This window comes from Tachysurus vachellii, chromosome 21 (genome assembly GCF_030014155.1).
Source record: "Tachysurus vachellii isolate PV-2020 chromosome 21, HZAU_Pvac_v1, whole genome shotgun sequence".
NCBI classification, from domain to species: Eukaryota; Metazoa; Chordata; class Actinopteri; order Siluriformes; family Bagridae; genus Tachysurus; species Tachysurus vachellii.
Window position 1 is genome coordinate 10,020,263 of NC_083480.1, and position 18,530 is coordinate 10,038,792.

The 18,530-nt window shown below is 37.2% G+C and overlaps 4 protein-coding genes across 4 annotated transcripts; 2 read left to right on the forward strand and 2 right to left on the reverse strand.

Moving 5' to 3' along the window:
• Positions 1-542: 542 nt before the first annotated feature.
• bmp8a (bone morphogenetic protein 8a) lies at positions 543-8,904 on the forward strand. The gene is made up of 7 exons (XM_060897011.1): positions 543-1,878; positions 3,788-3,980; positions 4,797-4,945; positions 5,096-5,287; positions 6,056-6,135; positions 6,995-7,105; positions 7,995-8,904. The coding sequence occupies exons 1-7, from the start codon at positions 1,383-1,385 to the stop codon at positions 8,142-8,144; spliced, it is 1,371 nt and encodes a 456-aa protein (XP_060752994.1). The 5' UTR covers positions 543-1,382; the 3' UTR covers positions 8,145-8,904.
• Positions 8,905-9,467: 563 nt separating this feature from the next.
• Positions 9,468-12,772, reverse strand: zgc:91910 (Zinc finger protein 706-like). The gene is made up of 4 exons (XM_060897012.1): positions 12,636-12,772; positions 10,408-10,551; positions 10,137-10,266; positions 9,468-10,016 (listed from the first exon to the last, which is right to left on the reverse strand). Exons 2-3 carry the CDS (start codon positions 10,540-10,542, stop codon positions 10,171-10,173), a joined length of 231 nt encoding a protein of 76 aa, XP_060752995.1. The 5' UTR covers positions 10,543-10,551; positions 12,636-12,772; the 3' UTR covers positions 9,468-10,016; positions 10,137-10,170.
• Positions 12,773-13,057: 285 nt separating this feature from the next.
• psma2b (proteasome 20S subunit alpha 2b) lies at positions 13,058-16,256 on the forward strand. The gene is made up of 8 exons (XM_060897393.1): positions 13,058-13,171; positions 13,599-13,675; positions 14,065-14,197; positions 14,432-14,554; positions 14,729-14,810; positions 14,900-14,973; positions 15,664-15,721; positions 16,001-16,256. Exons 1-8 carry the CDS (start codon positions 13,131-13,133, stop codon positions 16,115-16,117), a joined length of 705 nt encoding a protein of 234 aa, XP_060753376.1. The 5' UTR covers positions 13,058-13,130; the 3' UTR covers positions 16,118-16,256.
• ntaq1 (N-terminal glutamine amidase 1) lies at positions 15,937-18,501 on the reverse strand. The gene is made up of 6 exons (XM_060897394.1): positions 18,285-18,501; positions 17,542-17,641; positions 17,409-17,459; positions 17,130-17,278; positions 16,906-17,030; positions 15,937-16,828 (listed from the first exon to the last, which is right to left on the reverse strand). The coding sequence occupies exons 1-6, from the start codon at positions 18,362-18,364 to the stop codon at positions 16,725-16,727; spliced, it is 609 nt and encodes a 202-aa protein (XP_060753377.1). The 5' UTR covers positions 18,365-18,501; the 3' UTR covers positions 15,937-16,724.
• Between the last annotated feature and the right edge of the window lie 29 nt (positions 18,502-18,530).

Here is an 18,530-nt window from a genome sequence, read left to right on the forward strand (position 1 = left end):
TCTGGATAAGGGTGTCTGCTAAATGCAAAATGTCTGTAAATGTAAATAAAAACACATATAACGCAGCCCGTGATACTAATGTATGCAGGCATTGTTAACTTTCCAGAAACCATATTTCATTTTTTAATGTTTAATTTTTTTTAATAAGCCAGTGAATTTCAATTCTCTTGAATTAGCTGTAAATACCTTCCCTGGTTTGTCTGTAAGGGAGCTATTTATGGCTTTATATAGACACCTGTTAGAAAGTCAGTCAAACTGGCTTTAAACCGATAGAAGATCTACATCTAATAAAACGATGTATTTATTTTAATTGTGGACAATTAAGTTTTTATATAAATTTCTTAATATAAAGATGAACATTTGACCAAGTCACATCCTTGCATCCTCGCGTGACTGGACAAATTTTGGGTGTGTGTGAAAGATGAAACAGATGATATAGTGATTGGAGGAAGCACTGTAGTGGCTGAGAGAGGGAGGAGGATTCAGTCATTTGGGAAACTCCCTCACTACATCTTACGAAGAGAAGGAAGTCTCATATTCAGATTATACAGTCAGTGCAAAAGGCCAGAGGCTGTTATTGCTCTACTTCTGCTTTAAGAGTCAGTGCCTGCAGTTGTGGCTAGTTTTGGGAAAAGGGTTTTTTTTATTTTTTATTTTTTATTCATCTTCTGCAAAAGGAAACTTCAGGAAGCATGAGCAGTTTTAACTGTGGATTACAACCCAAATTTAAAGGAAAGCTGGTGTGAATTTGTCCATCAACCAAATATTTCTGTCTTCTTTGGATCTGAATTATTTCTTTTGAGTTCACGGGACCTTATTGGATCAAGGTGTTGTGTTTGTGAACTCTTTGAAGACTTTCTGGTGCGTCATTAGAGCCGCTTTAATGATTTATTTGCTGTATCCTACACATTAACTTCCCATTTTGCCTCAGTTTTTACTCAGCACCTGCTCTTTACTTAGCTTTATTCTGGCTATTTTAAAGTCACACTTCAAAGTAGTGGAACGTCTTAAGAAACTGTTTGGTTTCCTTTTAAATGCCAGACTGTATTGCTCCTGCTGTGGTGTGTTTTCACTGTCACGCTCCATAAGTAAACAAGATATTACATGAGACTGAGAGGAAGCCAGGTTTATTCTGGAGATAACAGTCAAGAGAAAGGACACACAGACAAGAGGCTAGAAAAGATACGCAGATAGAGAGAAGGAACTTTGTTCAGTCTTGAAGAACTCACAGGAGGACTGTTACACTTGAACCTTGAACACAGGTGAAAGACAGTTTGTCTTGCTGAGACATTTAAACAGCATTGTTTGCTGAAACTGTATAAAACAAAGTACATAAAATTTTCAAGAGTCTAATTCTTCCTAAAAAATAAATCTCACCGCTGATGGATGACCAGGCTGTTATTCAAGACAATGTAGTTTCAGGAAAATGGAAACACTTGGGATGCGATGTGTCCCCACACCATGGCAGAAGGAGGACAGCTTACTGTGGGAACAGAATCACAGGTGGACATTGGCTCTGGATATTGACAATATTGTGCATGATTGTGTGTGTCTGTGGCCAAATGGAGGGGATGGTGCACTCGAGCTTCCGTAAGCTAAGTGGCCGTGAAAAGAAAGAGATGCAAAAGGAGATTCTGTCCATCCTTGGACTCCCAGGACGGCCTCGTCCACACCCGCCTCTGCGTCCTCCATCATCTGCGCCGCTCTTTATGCTGGACCTGTACCATGCTGTGTCAGCAGAAGGGGATGAAGGCCCAGTTGTGGGGTTCATACCTGAGAGTGTCAGTCATGCTGCACTGCCCACTCTAAGCACACACACGCCACCACTTGGCACGGTGGTAAGTGAGGCAGATACCGTCATGAGCTTCGTCAACCTGGGTGAGTGACAAATAAAATACTATGGTTTACACCATGAACACTATTGTATTGCACTGTTCTGTCTTGCACGTAATCTAGTACTGTGTAGCGTATTTATTTCTGTATTGTTTCTTTTAGTTCTGTGTTTTATGCAACACCATAGTCCTGGAGGAACATTGTTTCATTTTACTGTCTGCTGCACCAGATCTATATGGTTTAAATTACAATAAAATCTTCTTCACTTGATGCTGTTCTTGATCTTCAGCTTCGACACTCATCAGCTTCATTCTGACCAGGGAATGCTGTATCAGTACAGCAGTCTACACACCTGCTTAAAGCAAGCTTCCTTTTAATACCGGGAAGGAATTTAAAACTAATCATCCCAGCTTTGAGTTACGCAACTGTAGTCTGAGTCTGAGACTTAAGTCTATTCAAACTATTCAAAGATCAACTTTCTAAGAATGTAGAATAGTGTATGAATAATGAATAAAACCACTGGCAATAATTTCAAAACATTTCTCTGTACTAAGAATATACTGGAAAACCAATATACTCACTCGTAATGGAAGCCTTAGGGCAGTTGTTAGGGAAAGCAGCATCTACCCCTACATCTTTCTGTTCTTCTTTCAGCACAGAAAAATCTGTTGTGTTGATTTTTTTTGTGGTATTCAGCCAAACACTACAAATGTGGTGCATTGAGATTAGGTTGGAAATGCTGGCATATTTGTTTAAGTTACAATTTCCTACTTGGACTTGCTTACAACTGAGAACTTAGATTTTGACTTGGATTCAAATATGTTTTTACTGAATTTTACTTGCAGTATCTTACAGAAATATCTCCACATATCTCCCCCATTAAGGACTTGAATTCAACTCAGCAGTTTAGGGACTACAGGCTTGATCTAAATATGAGGGTGAGATGATGTTATACCGCTAGACTTATTTTATTTTTTTTTTGTCTTTTGGTTGTCTTTTTTTTTATTTGTCTTGCATTTCATCATTACATCATTAATGTAAGTGCACATTATGTTTTCCAAGATAAATAAATGTAATGCATTGCAAGGCAATACTGTGGTAGATTTGGCACAATTCACTATTGTGAGAGGTACTATTGGTGTTTTATTTCACCAAGAAATCACATTATCTTTCTAGTATCTCTTCCTGTCTCGTCAGCGAGACGATGCTTATCTGTCTCAAAATTGCAATTAGCCATGATGTTCTCAGTGGCCTCCTCCCTTTATCTCTCTCCTGTGTATACTTCATGCGAGGATATCCATGCTCTCTTGTTAGTGTGCATATGTTCAGTAATAGATTTGCTGCTGTAATATTAACCTGTCCTTAGCATTTACTAAAAGGGACTATGATGAGTGTGAACACACAAAGCAGAAACGGTGAGTGTGATCCTGTATGCAGTTCGGGTGAAGGCCAGGAGGCATATGATGATGCAGAACACGCACAGCTGTGTAGAATTACAGGCTCCATTGCTAGGCAGAAAGAGAAGGAGGGAGAGGAAAATGAAAATAATGTTATGCACTCCTCTAAAAATATACTACAGGGCTGTAATTAGTGGTTGTGTGTTGAGTAGCAGCCGGCCCCACAGAGCCTCTAATTACCCTATAGTGCAGCCATAGCCATGGGTGTTAGTCTGGTCCACAGGCCTCTACAAGGACAAATGTTCATCTCGTACTCTCTTTATCCTCTCATCATCCCAAACACTCCTTTATGAAGGATACTTACTCTTCCAACACCTCTGCCTTTTCCTTTTCTTCTGTATAGTCAATACAGTTCATGATCTTCTTTTCCTCCCTTCACCCTTCACTTTAGCTCAGTCTTTCTTTCTGCACCATCATCTTCTAGATCAGCATATGGGCAGCCAGGATATTGTGAGCTCTCAGTAACACTCCGTTCTTGCTCTCTTTCTGTCCTTCAGTGGAGCATGAGAGAGATCTTTTCCACGCTCAGCCCTACTGGAAGGAGTTTCGTTTTGATCTGACGCCACTTCCTCAAGGAGAGACAGTCACTGCTGCAGAGTTCCGCATCTATAAAACACTGACTATGGGTCAGAGAGCTAACCGTACCCTCCATATCTCCGTCTACGAGATCCAGAGGGAAAAAAGACACAGGTCACACACTAAACTATTTCATCACAATGCATGTGATTCTTTAGCAAGCTCAGTATCTGATCAATACTTTTATAAATGTATGATTCATTTTTTATTATATATATATATATATATATATATATATATATATATATATATATATATATATATATATATATATATATATACGTACGTGTGTGTGTGTGTGTGTGTTCTTGAGAATTTCATAATTTGCAGGGTCCGAAGTTTGATCCTGAGCTCTGATTTCTGTTTGTGTGGAGCTTTAATGTTTAATGTTCTCCTCAGTCCAAATGGGTTTTCTCCTAGTTTCCTCCCACCTTTCAAAAATGGCTTAATGTTTCCTCATCGTTTTCTAACTGAAGACATTTAAGTCGTCTACAAGAATTTTAAATGTACTTCTTAAAATAATCCTTAAATAACCTAAAGGTCTGAAATCTGAAGATACTACACTAAGAAAAAAATTAATCCTTTATGGTTAATATTATGTGACTGTTTATAGGGTTTTGCTCTTTAAACCTTTAACAGAGGAAGTTTTCTTTCCCCCAGGTTTTCCCCAGATGGACAAAATGTTGTTGAAGAAACACTTCTTACACAGTATTATGAAACTACTTAGAATGTTTGTATTACTCTGAAAAATTGTGGAACTTTTATAAAAAAGAAAACTATTGTTTTGGCTTCTACCTAGAACTGTAAAAAGCCTCACCAGAGGGACAAAAAGAAACCCAAAAATCCTTCAGATGCTAAATTCTTTTGTAAAATTGTCATTACTGTTTGTTGTTAAAAACTTCGAAACCTAAATTTACTGGGTGATTTTAGGGAACCTGAGCTAGTTTTGTTGGACATGCAGTCAGTTCCAGCAGGGCAGGAGGGCTGGCTGGCCTTCGATGTAACATCTGCCAGCAACCACTGGCTCCTACAACCACGGAGCAACATGGGCATCCGACTGTATGTGGAAATGGAGGACGGTGAGCATTTCATTAGGCACAATCCCATTAAGAAAAAATATTCAAGTAATTGAGGTGTTATTGTCTCTGAGATGCTTGTATTCATGTTAAATGGTAGTTAAAAATAGTGATATCTGTTTATATTTTCACTGTGCTCTTTTCCTCTCTCAGACCGCTCATTATCTGCCAGCTGGGTGGGTTTGGTGGGCCGCAGAGGGCCGCGTTCCAAACAGCCTTTCATGGTGACATTCTTCAGAGCCAGCCAAGCCCCCTGCCGCCCACCTCGAGCTCTTAGACACAACACACAGCGCAGGAAAAAACCCAAAAATGACCTGCCTCACCCAAACAGACCAGGTTTATTCGGTAAGGGCAATTGAATATGTTTAAGATATAGTGTGTAGGGTTGACTCATATTTAATAAATGATGAGTTGAGATGTTGAATTTTCAACGTAGGAGAGATTGGTGTCAGAAATATGATAGTTTAGTTGCATTAAAATCAAATTCAAATTTTGTCATATTCATAAACATGCTCAGTGTGACGTAGTAAAATGTGTTTTATGGCTGTTCCTTATAGTGGAAGGAATAAAATAAAAATGTAGGTACAATAAGGACAAAGATAAATAAAAAGAAAAATAAACATAAATTTGTAAATGTAGATATAAATGCCAATAAAGATAAATAAAATAAAAATAAAAACAGATGGAATACGGATGTGTATGTAATATAGAATTTAAATATATACAGTGCAGATTCTATATTCTATATAAGGTGAGCAGATTCTGATGATAGTCGTGCAAAGTAAAGTAATGTAAAGTGACCATTACTTTTCCTCTTTTCTGCTGGAATTTACTGTATCATTAAAGTCAACAGATTTGATTAGCCTTTTTTCTGTAGTTTCTGACTTTGCAATAAAGATCAAATAATCTTTTAATAAAGTATGACTGAATTAGAGTGTTGTGCACTCTGTTTTCAAAATAGAAGCACATCTTCCAAGATTATATGGTGCCTTACACTGAAGAACGGTCAACATTACCAGCAACATTATCCAACAGCTAAACAGTGCTGGGGCCACATACTCAGTCATTATAATTTACACACAAATTGTCTTTTTTTCATTTTTTTTATTTCAGACCAAACTCCTGTGAGTAATGGGCGACAGGCCTGTAAGAAGCATGAGCTATATGTCAGCTTCAGTGACTTGGGATGGAAGGTAAAGACACTACGCCCCAAAAAAATATTTTTAGTTTTTTTATTTATATTTATGTTTTTGCAATGTCAGTCATTATATTGCTGCTTTTGAAACAAGTTATGCAACATTTGCTGCATTAGTTCTTAAAATTGCACACTTTTTTATTTGAGAGCTATGATTTATATACACTCACCGGAACCTTTATAGGAACAACTAAACATCTGCTCATTCATGCAACCACTGTATCTAATCAGCTAATCGTGTGACTCAGACTTGGTGTGATTCTGGTGTTGGATACGTGTTAGAACCACACAAGCTAGCTGAGTATCATAGAGACCTCTAATCTCCTAGGATTTACACAGAATGCTGTGAAAAACAAAAAACATTGGTTGTCTGGCTGGAAATGCCTCATTAATGAGACAGCTTAGATGAGAATAGACAGTTGTTGTGAACCAACATGAAGGCCACGGTAACTTACAGTAACTCATCACTCTACAAATGTGGTGAGAAGAAAATCATCAACCATCAATGAATCAAACCTTGAGATGAATGGGCTAAAACAGAAGACAACATTAGCTTCTATGGCTTCATTGGGAATAGAGTCAGCAATACTAGACATTTGAAGATTGGAAAGAGATAATTTGACACTTTTTTAATCTTCAAATTGTCCAGCTACTGAAAAACGCATGGTTGAAGTTGTATATTTTATCCAATCTGATGTTTGATATGAAGATTAACTGAAGCACTTGACCAGTATCTGCATATATGAAGCACTGTGCTGTTGCCACATGGTTGGCTGATTGGATAAGTGCATGAATAAAGCAGGTGTAAATGTTAAAGTGTGTTGTTGTGGTTTTTTTGTTTTTTTTTTTCCTCTCAGGATTGGGTTTTGGCTCCACCAGGTTACTCAGCATATTATTGTGACGGAGAATGTGATTATCCTCTTGGATCCTGTATGAATGCTACTAATCATGCCTTGATCCAGCTTGTGGTTAGTACTTTTAACATCAAGCCTCTTTTTCACTGTAAGACCAGACGGTCTCCACCGTCATCTTTTCTTTCTGAGCAGGCACGTTTTCTTTTTTCCTTTTAAAAAACTACAGCAATAACAGGAAGTAATGCAGTAGGTCAGTATTTACATGCTCTGTTTGTAATGATGCCATTTTCTAAGGTTTACTATTATATGATATTTCCTTCAGAAGAACTGGAGAGTCTGGAGCTTTAAAATTAAGAGTGGAATGTGAGACGCTGGAAGGTGCCAACCTGTTTTCCAGGCTAATAACAGAATGATTTGGCAGCTAAGGTTATGTGACTAACACAGGTGATCACATACCTGTCTCTGCAAGCACAGACACATAGTAAAATTGATGCACTGAGAGAATCTGCTCACCGTCTAAGCATTCACCATGTCATCAAGAGATCCTGAGTTTGTATAATAATATGTCAGAGTATATGATAACCAGCCTGTTCAGGTCTGCTATCTCAAGCTCTCCAGTCAGTCAGAGCCTAATAATACAGTACTTTGACAGTGTTAAAGCACCATGTTTGCATGGACATATCCCCACCTTCTGGTGAAAATTGGATTGTAGATTTCTCCCCAAAGGCAGTAGTTGGAAATGTGACATGGAGTCGTGATTTGTTATACATTTTTTTGGGAGTTAGAACATCCTGATGGCAAAAAAGCAAAACTGAAATGGATGTAAAAATCAGGTAGTAAATATCTACACCATGAAATGTGTTATCCAACTGTCCAGTGGAAACACTGTTCCATGTCAAAGTGTGTTCCATGTCGGATGGGTTCAGCAGCTCAACAGAATAAACGTTTAAACTGGTCACATCAGATGAATTGAATTAAAGTGACTCCTTGTTGTTTATCTCAGGTTCATCTTATAAAACCGGACGAGGTTCCCAAAGCCTGCTGTGCACCAACCAAACTCAGCTCCATCTCTGTGCTATTCTACGATGACAACAACAACGTAATACTGAAGAAACATCGAAACATGGTGGTTAAGACTTGTGGCTGCCTGTGAACACGTGTCTCTGTCTGCCACTGTCCCCCTACTGCACTATTTCTAGCAAACACAATTCTTGTTTCAAAATGATCTTTTATATATATATATATATGTATATGTTTCTCCTGGTGTAACAATAAGCTATTGATAAAAGCTAAAAGATGCAACATGGTGGTTTGTAAGAATTTAGAAAATAATCAGGAATTCCAGTTTAATGAAAACAGATGTAATGTATTATTAGATTAGATTAAGACTATGATTTGCTCGTCCTAACATTATTACTCTTAAGCATACAGCTGAGTGTAATAGTATATTTAAGTGTGTGGAATGTCTTGCTAGCACTCAGATGAGTCAGATGAGTACGTGTGCATGTGGTGTATTTTGTTGCTGGAATAAAATGAGTTTTATATTAATATAATGTGCAAAATAACACGGACAGGATAGGGCCAGTAAAGAAGTTTTTCCTTTTCCATACCTTAGACTGTATGCTAAATTACAACACTACTCATTCTTTACAAGAAACACAAGCTATTCTTTAAAACATACTTTAACATGACAGATGAACAAATCAAAACATATTTTCTATTGGCCTGTCTACTGATTCCTTTCCCTGGATTTCAGTGCCCTAAAGAAGGAATACAAAAAGCATCTCCATTTGTGTGTGTGTGTAAAATCTTCATCAGTCCATTCTGATGTTGTGAGCGTTCTCTCTGTCTTATACTGCCAGCTGTTTGCAGATTGCATTGCAGTGAATAAACAATAAAATGTATTTCTCAAATTCTGCTACAGGTTTGATAGTTTCCCTTTACTGGGATCTGCAACACACTTCACTCCATCATGATAAAGCACGTTGTAGACGTTGTCGTTTCCCATGCTGCAGCAGGAAATTGTTCAATAATGTGAGGCCAGTTTCCCAGATGCAGATTATACTAGTGTTAGTGTCTTGACTAAATTACACTGCCACTGGGGAGTAAATAAATAAATTCTTAGTTTACAGGGACTTGGGTTCATTTGTGTTCAGAAAACAATCCAGTGTGACAAACACGGCAGGGAACTCAAGTTGTGCAAAGCTGTTATGTCTAATAACATGATATAATGTATTCAACATGCTTAAAGAAAACTACTTTGTTATATTTGTTGTGAAATATAACTGTGTGAACAATAAAGCACACACGAACAATAAAGATCAATTTCACTCAGTGTTGTGTGAAACTTGATCTGTCTCTATCCAACAATTTGTACAAATCCAGATTTATCATGCAATTAATTTTCCTAATTACCTTCAAGTTATTCCAAATGCACTGCTACACAGCTCAGATGTGATCACAATGACACAGTGACTATATGCTTACACATTTATTGAAAACCTTAGCAAAAAATTGAAAATTAAGCACACATTAAGCAGTTTCAGAGGCTCTATTTAACACCCATAGAACTTTACAAGAGGGTTGGTTTCATTATCAGGACAATTTCCCCAATTGAACTCATCTAATTCAATCATCCAATCCTGGCCAACATTGTTACTTCACACAGTGATGCAATTCCTATCATGGCTCATGTTTACAGAGCATTTCTGAGCTGTATGCACCAATGAACTATTACTCATCTGTATTAATTATGAGTCTTAAAGTGAAAATTTGCAACAAGAAAGAAATAATTGTCGTGGATAAACACTGTAGGTTTTGACAGGAGGTGATAACGAGGCTGGTACGGCACACTAAAACTGAGGGTATGCCCAAACAAAGGGTAATACATATAAAAATATAAAATCAAAGGGTGCTGGTGTGCTTTAGTCCATCATTAAGTGTCCTCTGTCAGATCAAATTCAAAGTCTGTTTCTAGAAGTAGAATCAGTTGGCCAAGCTGAATCACATCGTTTCTTCTCAGGGTCTGTGAATGAGAGTGTATACCATGAGAAACAATGACCACACATGCACAACATAAGACAAGCTTATATTTGAACTTCATATGTACCTATGTCTTCATATATCAGCTGTACTGTTGTCTTACCCCAGATTCAGATTCTGGTAGCTCCCAGTGTTGTTTATGCCTGCACATCTGCCAGCTCAGGGGGCATAGGAGACTTGGGGTGTTTGCTCTCAAAATGCTGCTTAAAAGTCTTGGGGTCTGGCATCTGTGTCTATTAAGGAAAAGGGCACAGGTCATTACACAGCACCTTCCAATAGCAGAGTAAGCAACAATCATTTAATAAACAAACAAATAATAAATAATAAACAAAGGATGCTGTTTTGTTATACGTCTGATAGCCGTATGGACCCACCCTGCACACAGGACATGTGTGGACAAGTGCTGCTTTGGCAGCCGTTTTCTGATCTGCTCCCTGTGACTTTTTCTTCTCTGCTGCCTTTTTGGCGTTCTTCTGCTGCGACTGAATCTTCTGCTGGCCGCGAGCCATTGCCTTTGCCTGTAAATGCCACATGTAGTTAAGGAATAGTAATAATAATAACAACAAAAATCTCAGCTAGTTACAGGAAAGTCATCCCAACTCTTAGTGGGAAAGATTTTTAAGGAGTAACACAATTCTCTCAAACAATAAACATCAACAAAAGAGAATCATGTGACTTAAACAGTGTTACTTACACACAAACAAACTAATAACATTCAACATCACCCAACACGTGATCAAACATATTTTTGCTTTGCTTACTAAAACTGCCAGACACAGGAACATTTTCTTTCCCCAGGCAATCACCCTGATCAACAACTTACCATAATTATATTCACTGCTTCTTATCATAAGTACATTATCAGGACTGTCAGTCATTAAATCATCTGTATATTACACACTACTGCTGCTGTATATTGCACAAAAAGCATAATATTGCACAATATTATTTGCACTCCCACACTTTATGTACATAACTATTCTATATTCATATTTTATACTCATTCTGTCTATATTGTATCTCATCGTCTGCATTGTTTTCTTGTATAGTATAGTGTTATTTATGTCTGTACCTTTTGAGAGTCACAAACTGCTGGAACCAAATTCCTTGTGTGTGTCAACACACTTGGCCAATAAATCTGATTCTGATTCTGATATTTTGTAAAATGAGCGATAGGGCAAATATATAGCATCATGCTTAATAACACCTAATATGCATCACATTAACTCATTCTGCTGAGCCAACAAAAGATAATGTCTTATTGAAGTGAAAGATGATGGAAAGATAAAATAAATTAAATATATTATTAATAGCCCAACCAATACAGTACTCTAGAGTAATATAAAGTAAAGATAATTAGTAGTTTTGGGGCAGTAGCAGCTCAAGTGGTTAAGGCTCTGGGTTTTTCATCATAGGATTGGGTTTCAAGCCTCAGCACTGCCAAGCTGTCACTGTTGGGCCCTTGAGCAAGGCCCCTAACACTCACTGATGCAGGGGCGCTGTATCACTGCATTCTCACACCAAAAGCTGGGACATGAGAATAATGACACACAGGTTTGTAGTGTATTAAATGATAAGTGAATAAATGTGTTTCAGCGGTTAAAATTAGTGGGAGGCAGAGCTGGATGAATGCTTAATGGTAAAGGTGTCGATGAATAAAAAACAAGGATAAATTATTAATAAAGGAAAGAACAAAAGTGGAAATTTAAATCAACCGGTGGAGAATAAATTACCATCCAATCAGCAACATGATAGTGTGAGAAACAATGTGATGGAAAACAAACTGTAAGAACGGATCGCTATTAATATCATCTCACATCAGCCAGAAATAATGAAGACTTGTGTTCATCAGAACTCACACCACAGTGCAGGTGTAGTTTCTCTCAAATATCTCTGCTAACCCACAATTAATCCATTTTTATATAATACTAATACTAATAATAACAACAACAATAATAAAAGTTTCACTGAAATTTGGAGTAAAAATGTGGTTTAATTCCACTAAACATTTGGGTCTTTTAAATTGTCAACAATGACTGATGCTCACCAATAAAAAGCTCAACAGATATCTAGCATATTAACTCACACGCTCAAGTCTAATAACCGAAGAGTTGTAATGTGATTTAAGTAAAAACAGTGGAATTTATTGTACAGGTGAAAACATCTCAAGTAATTAATATTGTAGCATTAATTAGCGCGACGCTCTGCCTTGTACTGAAACACAAAAGACTATAAATACATCTGAGGGAAAAATACTTCTCCCTAAAAACAGTTTCCAAGCGTCTAAAACCTGTCTGTGGATGGATAATCCTCAATCTGTGCGTGCTGTCTATCGGACCTAGCTGCCCTTTTAAGCCGGTTATGATGTTAGCATAGCGTTAGCTTAGCATTAGCTTAGCATTAGCTTCGGCTAGCTGGTGAGCCATCTTTCCTCCTCGCCCGACATTACAATCCCGCCTGAGTTACTTCATCCAGTTCTCTTTTCAGATTTTCCCTAAATACGGTGCCAATAATACCACGAATATATTAATATATTAACGTATTTTCAAAGCAGACGAATTACTAAATAATATTATTTTAACACTTTCCCTAACAACAATACCTTGGCGTTTCAGACGGCGAGCCTCTGGGAGGGAAGACGAGGAGGAGTAGAAGGAGCGCTGATAACTCACATCCAACTTCCGCTCAGGAGCTCAACAAAATAAAAGTCACCGACGAGTCTTCTTTTAACGTTAGTACACTAAAATAAAACTATATCTACGAAACGTAAAAGTTAAAATTAAAACTAATATGCGTGAAGACGGTTTCATTGAGATACCTCCAGGACAATTATGTATTCATAACGTTTTATTAGGAATTTTTTTTGCGTCTTTTTATTTGGCTTTGCGTCTTTTGTATTTTTTTTTCACCAAAATGTAAAATATGACCCGTTTGAATTTAATTTACATTTGATCAATGTAATATAATTCGATCCCAATTCAAGAACATACACGAGGAAACAATTATATTATACAGGCACACGTTTTATTTTGTCGGAAGCGTGAATTTTACCCGGAAGTTGTTAGCGGACGTCTTCACACCGGAGGAAATTAAAAAAATGGCAGAGCGCGGATATAGTTTCTCTCTCACTACATTTAGGTAAAGTGTTGGTTTGATTACGTTTTGTGGTTTGTACGCGTTTAAATTACGGTACCTGCGAGTGTAAAGGTGTAAGTACTCGTTGTGTGAGAGCCGTGTTGTGTTTATCTGTGAGTGAGTGAGTGAGTGAGAGCTGCTTTGTCACGCTATGAAGCTTCACACTAAATGACTAGAAACCGAAAGGAACCGAAATGGTGGATAAACCAAATATTGTTTATAATATTATATTTATTATAGAATATTTATTTGCTATAAAAGCTTGTTGGTTTTATCTTCTGTTATGTTTCATAAACGTTAATAAGGCTAATAAAAAGAAAATAATCAAATTAGCTACACTGGGGTTAAATGTGTGGCTTAAAGTACTATTTATTTATTTATTTATTTAATTCCTTCCTTCCTGGTGTGGAAACTGCTTTTCTCTCCGCAGCCCTTCTGGGAAACTGGTACAGATTGAATATGCCTTGGCAGCTGTGGCAGCTGGTGCACCTTCTGTAGGAATTAAAGGTAAGTAAATCATAATAAAGTTTACATTAATCAGTGGCCCTTTTGGCAGGATGTGACGTGTTGCACTCAGTACCCCTGGCTCCTGCATCACTTCATTACATTTGTACATTTACAGCATTTAGCTGACGCCCTTAATCCAGAGCGACTCACATTTTTTATCTCAATTTATACAACTGAGCAATTGAGGGTTAAGGGCCTTGCTCAGGGGCCCAGCAGTGGCAGCCTGGTGGACGTGGGAATCAAACTAACAACCTTCCAATTGGTAGTCCAGCACCTTAACCACTAGGCTACCAATTAGGCTACCACTTCCTGCCTGACCAGGATAACATAGTTATGATTAAACATAATGCAGTGCAGATGCTGATGTCCAACTTTTCCCCACTCTTCAGCCTCCAATGGTGTTGTGCTGGCGACAGAGAAAAAGCAAAAATCTATCCTTTATGATGAGCAAAGTGTTCATAAAGTCGAACCGATAACTAAAAACATTGGCATGGTCTACAGTGGCATGGGTCCAGACTACAGGTATGCAGTAATTACAGTTCTGTTTATTAAACACATTATCAGTTTATTAACAGTGGGGGAAAAAATAATTTGCATATGTAAATTATAGTTAATCAGTTTTATTTATTACTGTGTTGTATGAGATATCTGGAGAGTAAGAGTGGAAAAAAAAACATTATCTGTGTCTCAAAATCACGTGTCCTGCTCTTGAACTCCGGTATTTTCATGTTTTGTGTTGTGGTGTTTTCTTGAAAGGGTTCTTGTCAGGAGAGCTAGGAAACTGGCTCAGCAGTACTTCCTGGTTTACCAAGAACCCATTCCTACAGGCCAGCTAGTGCAGAGGGTGGCATCGGTCATGCAGGAATATACACAGTCAGGGTAAGTTCAATGTGCTTCTTAAAATTAGTCAGTTTATTTAACGTGGATAATGGGGTGTGTTTCCCAGTTTTATGTGAATCAGCACTTCTACAAATGACTGGAGAGAATTGGTGAATTTTTACACCTGTTTTTATTCTTCTTTTTTTTTTGACACTGATGTATTTGTGTATGTAGAGGTGTACGTCCATTCGGAGTGTCCCTGCTCATCGCTGGTTGGGATGAGGACAGACCATATCTCTTTCAGTCAGATCCTTCAGTAAGACAAATAATATAAACTGTTTAGTTTTATTTTTTTTTCATTCCATATTCTTCCAAAAGCATAACTTGAATCTGCTGTTCTCACAGGGTGCGTACTTTGCCTGGAAAGCCACAGCGATGGGAAAAAACTATGTGAACGGAAAAACATTTCTTGAAAAAAGGTAATAGGGCCAGTTAAGCTCATTTTGGATTTAACCACAAAATGTCCACTGTTTGGACCAAAACTATAGTGTGTGCTTACCATTAAAGGTATTAAAAAAATAAAACAAAACAAGAAAAAACAGTAGGTCTTTGTATGGAATTAAAGTCCTGTGCTTCTTGCCGGGAGAGCACTCAAGCTTTTACTTCTGTTCTGTCTGAACAGGTGAAAACTTCAAGCCCAGAAAACTACAGAAAAGTCAATGGGAAAAATATTAATAAAAAACACATTCATTATATTTCCTTTTTACTCAGTGTGATTAGGTTTTTTGTAAATGATAAAGTTTAAACAAAGTTTGTACAAACCGCTCCCTTATAATTGCTTAGATTACATTAACTGTAAAATATCACAATCTAAATTCATTGTGATTATTTCTCCAGTGTGTTGATTAAGTCACTTTCTCCAGTCACTTTCTCCAGTGTGTTGATTAAGTCACCTCGAGACACTGCAGAGGAAAAAACAAGAGGACCGCAGGAGATTGTACATACAGTGTATATCAGTGTAATCTATGTGTTACATGCATGAGCCAAATCCAGACATCCCCATGTTATCCTCTCTATCGCCGTGTTCTTGCGGAAAATGCAATTTAAAGAGGGAATATTCTTGTACAAAATAGTCACACGAAGAACTGTTGCCATTTCTTTCATTCCAGATACAACGAGGACCTGGAACTTGAGGATGCCATACACACAGCCATCTTGACCTTGAAGGTGTGTTACAGTTTGACTTTATATTTGCGGTTGTAACAAACATCACTGATCAAACTTCTAGTGCATTTACTTAATAGTTTATATACCATTCATGAGACTAATCTTTCTCGAGCATCAGTAAAGTAGAAATTCAGGAGCAGTTTATAATTCAGAGTTGGTTTCGAGCTCAACTCGGACACTTCAAGCATTTATTTGCATAATTTAAGATGGAGAAATTAAAATTTTGGTCCTTTTATTTGTAATATCAAACCATTTATTCTCTCATGTCTGTTTCTACAGGAAAGTTTTGAAGGACAGATGACAGAAGATAACATTGAAGTGGGCATCTGTAATGAAGCTGGATTTCGCAGACTTTCACCTGCTGAAGTGAAGGATTATCTTGCAGCGATTGCATAATTAAATGCAGCTATACAAACGTGCTGTTTTTTTTCCAGCCATTGTCTCTATAATTCTGAGTAACAGCATTTTTATTATTTGTATATCTACTCCTCTCCTTTGTACCAGAACAGACCATCAATAAATCGACTAAAACGACTGTATTGCTGCTTTGCTTCAGGAAAAATGCAGTAGGTGACAAACCATTTACAAAACAATTACAGCTATTGTGAAGATAAATGGCTCTTAATGGTAACCTACAATAACAAAAACAGCAGTATGCAGCACTTTCTTCACTAATAGACCTGGCTGCAACAAAAGCAAATTTAAAAATGAGCAATTTAACTTAAAGAATATAAATTAGAATTAACGATTACAAAATAATACATTTCATGACAAAAAATAGTCTCCAGTGGCTTCAAGGACGTTTTTCTTCGATTTAATGAAACCGTATACAGTAAGAAAATTATTTCCACTCGAGCAATACCCTCTATTGGGGTAGAGGCAGAATCCAAAATGTTCATGCATTGATTTCACTGATTATTATCCTGCACTTCAACAATCCTAACTCGTCTTCTACATTTCAGTACAACTTTAATATGGTTTATTTTCTGATGTCCAAAATGCATCATTTAGCTCCAAAGTGTTGCACAAATTCAGGAAGCTTATAGACTTTTCCTAATCCCACACTGGTGTCCATGCTGATGAAGTCATCCAGGTTCATTTTGGACTCTACAAAATCAGATTCATGAGCTGTTAGAAGAGAAAGCAGATAAAATGCAAAGCAAGCAAAGGGGTAGAGAATTTACCTGTTGTTTCTATGCAAGGATAAGGTGGTGGGGGCATACGCCATGTCCCGTTAGAATGCTTCATGTGAGATCTATCTGAAGCGAACTTCTTTAAGTAGGTGACAGCTGGTATGACTCGCATCTTCCTAAAAACAGAACAGAGCCAAATGCACAGCTGTCTGCTAACTGGACATTTTAATCAAAGTTATAAAAGAAAAACAAAACATTCTATAACTTTAACTTACCTTCGAAATTGTGGTTTTATTGAGTTATCAGATCGAAATGCTTCCCTTAAGTACATGTCTGAAGGACACGGGAAGGGGAGGGTGGTGTCCAGGTCATACACAAAACTCTGTGCTTGTGGGTTCACGTGCAGTAATATGACATGATAATCCTAAAACACACCACATATTATAATACATGGAATATTAATCTTTGGATAATATGAAACTTTTTGTACTATGTTTCTAATGTTCTGTGAAGCTGCTTTGAGACAATATCCATTGTTAAGTTAACCCTTATACCCATATCACTGGTTCACTCCCTCTGCTGGATTTCTGCTTCCAAATAGGGATCTGCATTACACAGGACACAACCGTGATGAAAACCATGAGCACAATACACCGATCTCTGCTTTCTCATCATCTTTTTACCCACCGTTTTATTTTCATTCGATATGAAGACTACATGCACTTGGTCCAATGGACACACCTCCTGAGCCTTGATATATTCACACAATTTCCACACATTCTCTTCACTGCAGAAGACAATTCATTTTAAATGGACATAACAGATGCAAACATATCTTTCTTAAAGTATCATGTGGGTCTGGGAACTGTGACAAATACAACACTTGTCCATTTTATTTGTATGATATTAGAATCTTCAATAATCAGGATTTATCATCTACAATTTACAAATGATTGTATTTATGATATACTGAAAAACCGACTTTCTTGATTAAACAATATGCAAATGTTATAAATGTTTTTTAAAGAGTGCTTATCGTAGTGAAACTCGTTTTTAATCCTAATAATTGGTTTCAGTGAGTAAACCCAAATGTAGGTTTTGATGAAGCCTCGTTTACAAAAGAAATACACAAGACAACAATCCACTGGTAAAGACTGACTGTGATTTACCACCACCTCATATTCTACAGGTGCTATACAGAGCATGCGTGATAATGAACACAATTATAAGACGTTATAAGACGTTATAAGACATTTTAACACACCAGGAACAAAAATTATAATACATTACATTATTTTACATTGCGTCACCACACACGCGAACACAATTCATAATTATTCTTCTAAACTAAACGAATGAAATGAATGAAACAAATGAAAATAAATGAATAAACGCTATCGAGGCTGCGGTGTGTAAACATCCGGTCCTACCAGTAACAGCTCGTGTACACACAGTCCGGTTTTGGCAGAGTGATAGCTGTGTATTCTGAAGAAATGCATTCTTCATACATGTCTGTGTATCGGTAAATTCAATTCGATTAAATTAAAATCGAATTATTTCGCCCAAAACATTTATCGTGTCATACTTTTAAAGCGAATATATTAATCTGTCTGCGCTCTTCGTTAGTTAGTGTTCCTTTTTTTAAGTCCGTAAGGAAACAGGATGATATTATAGTA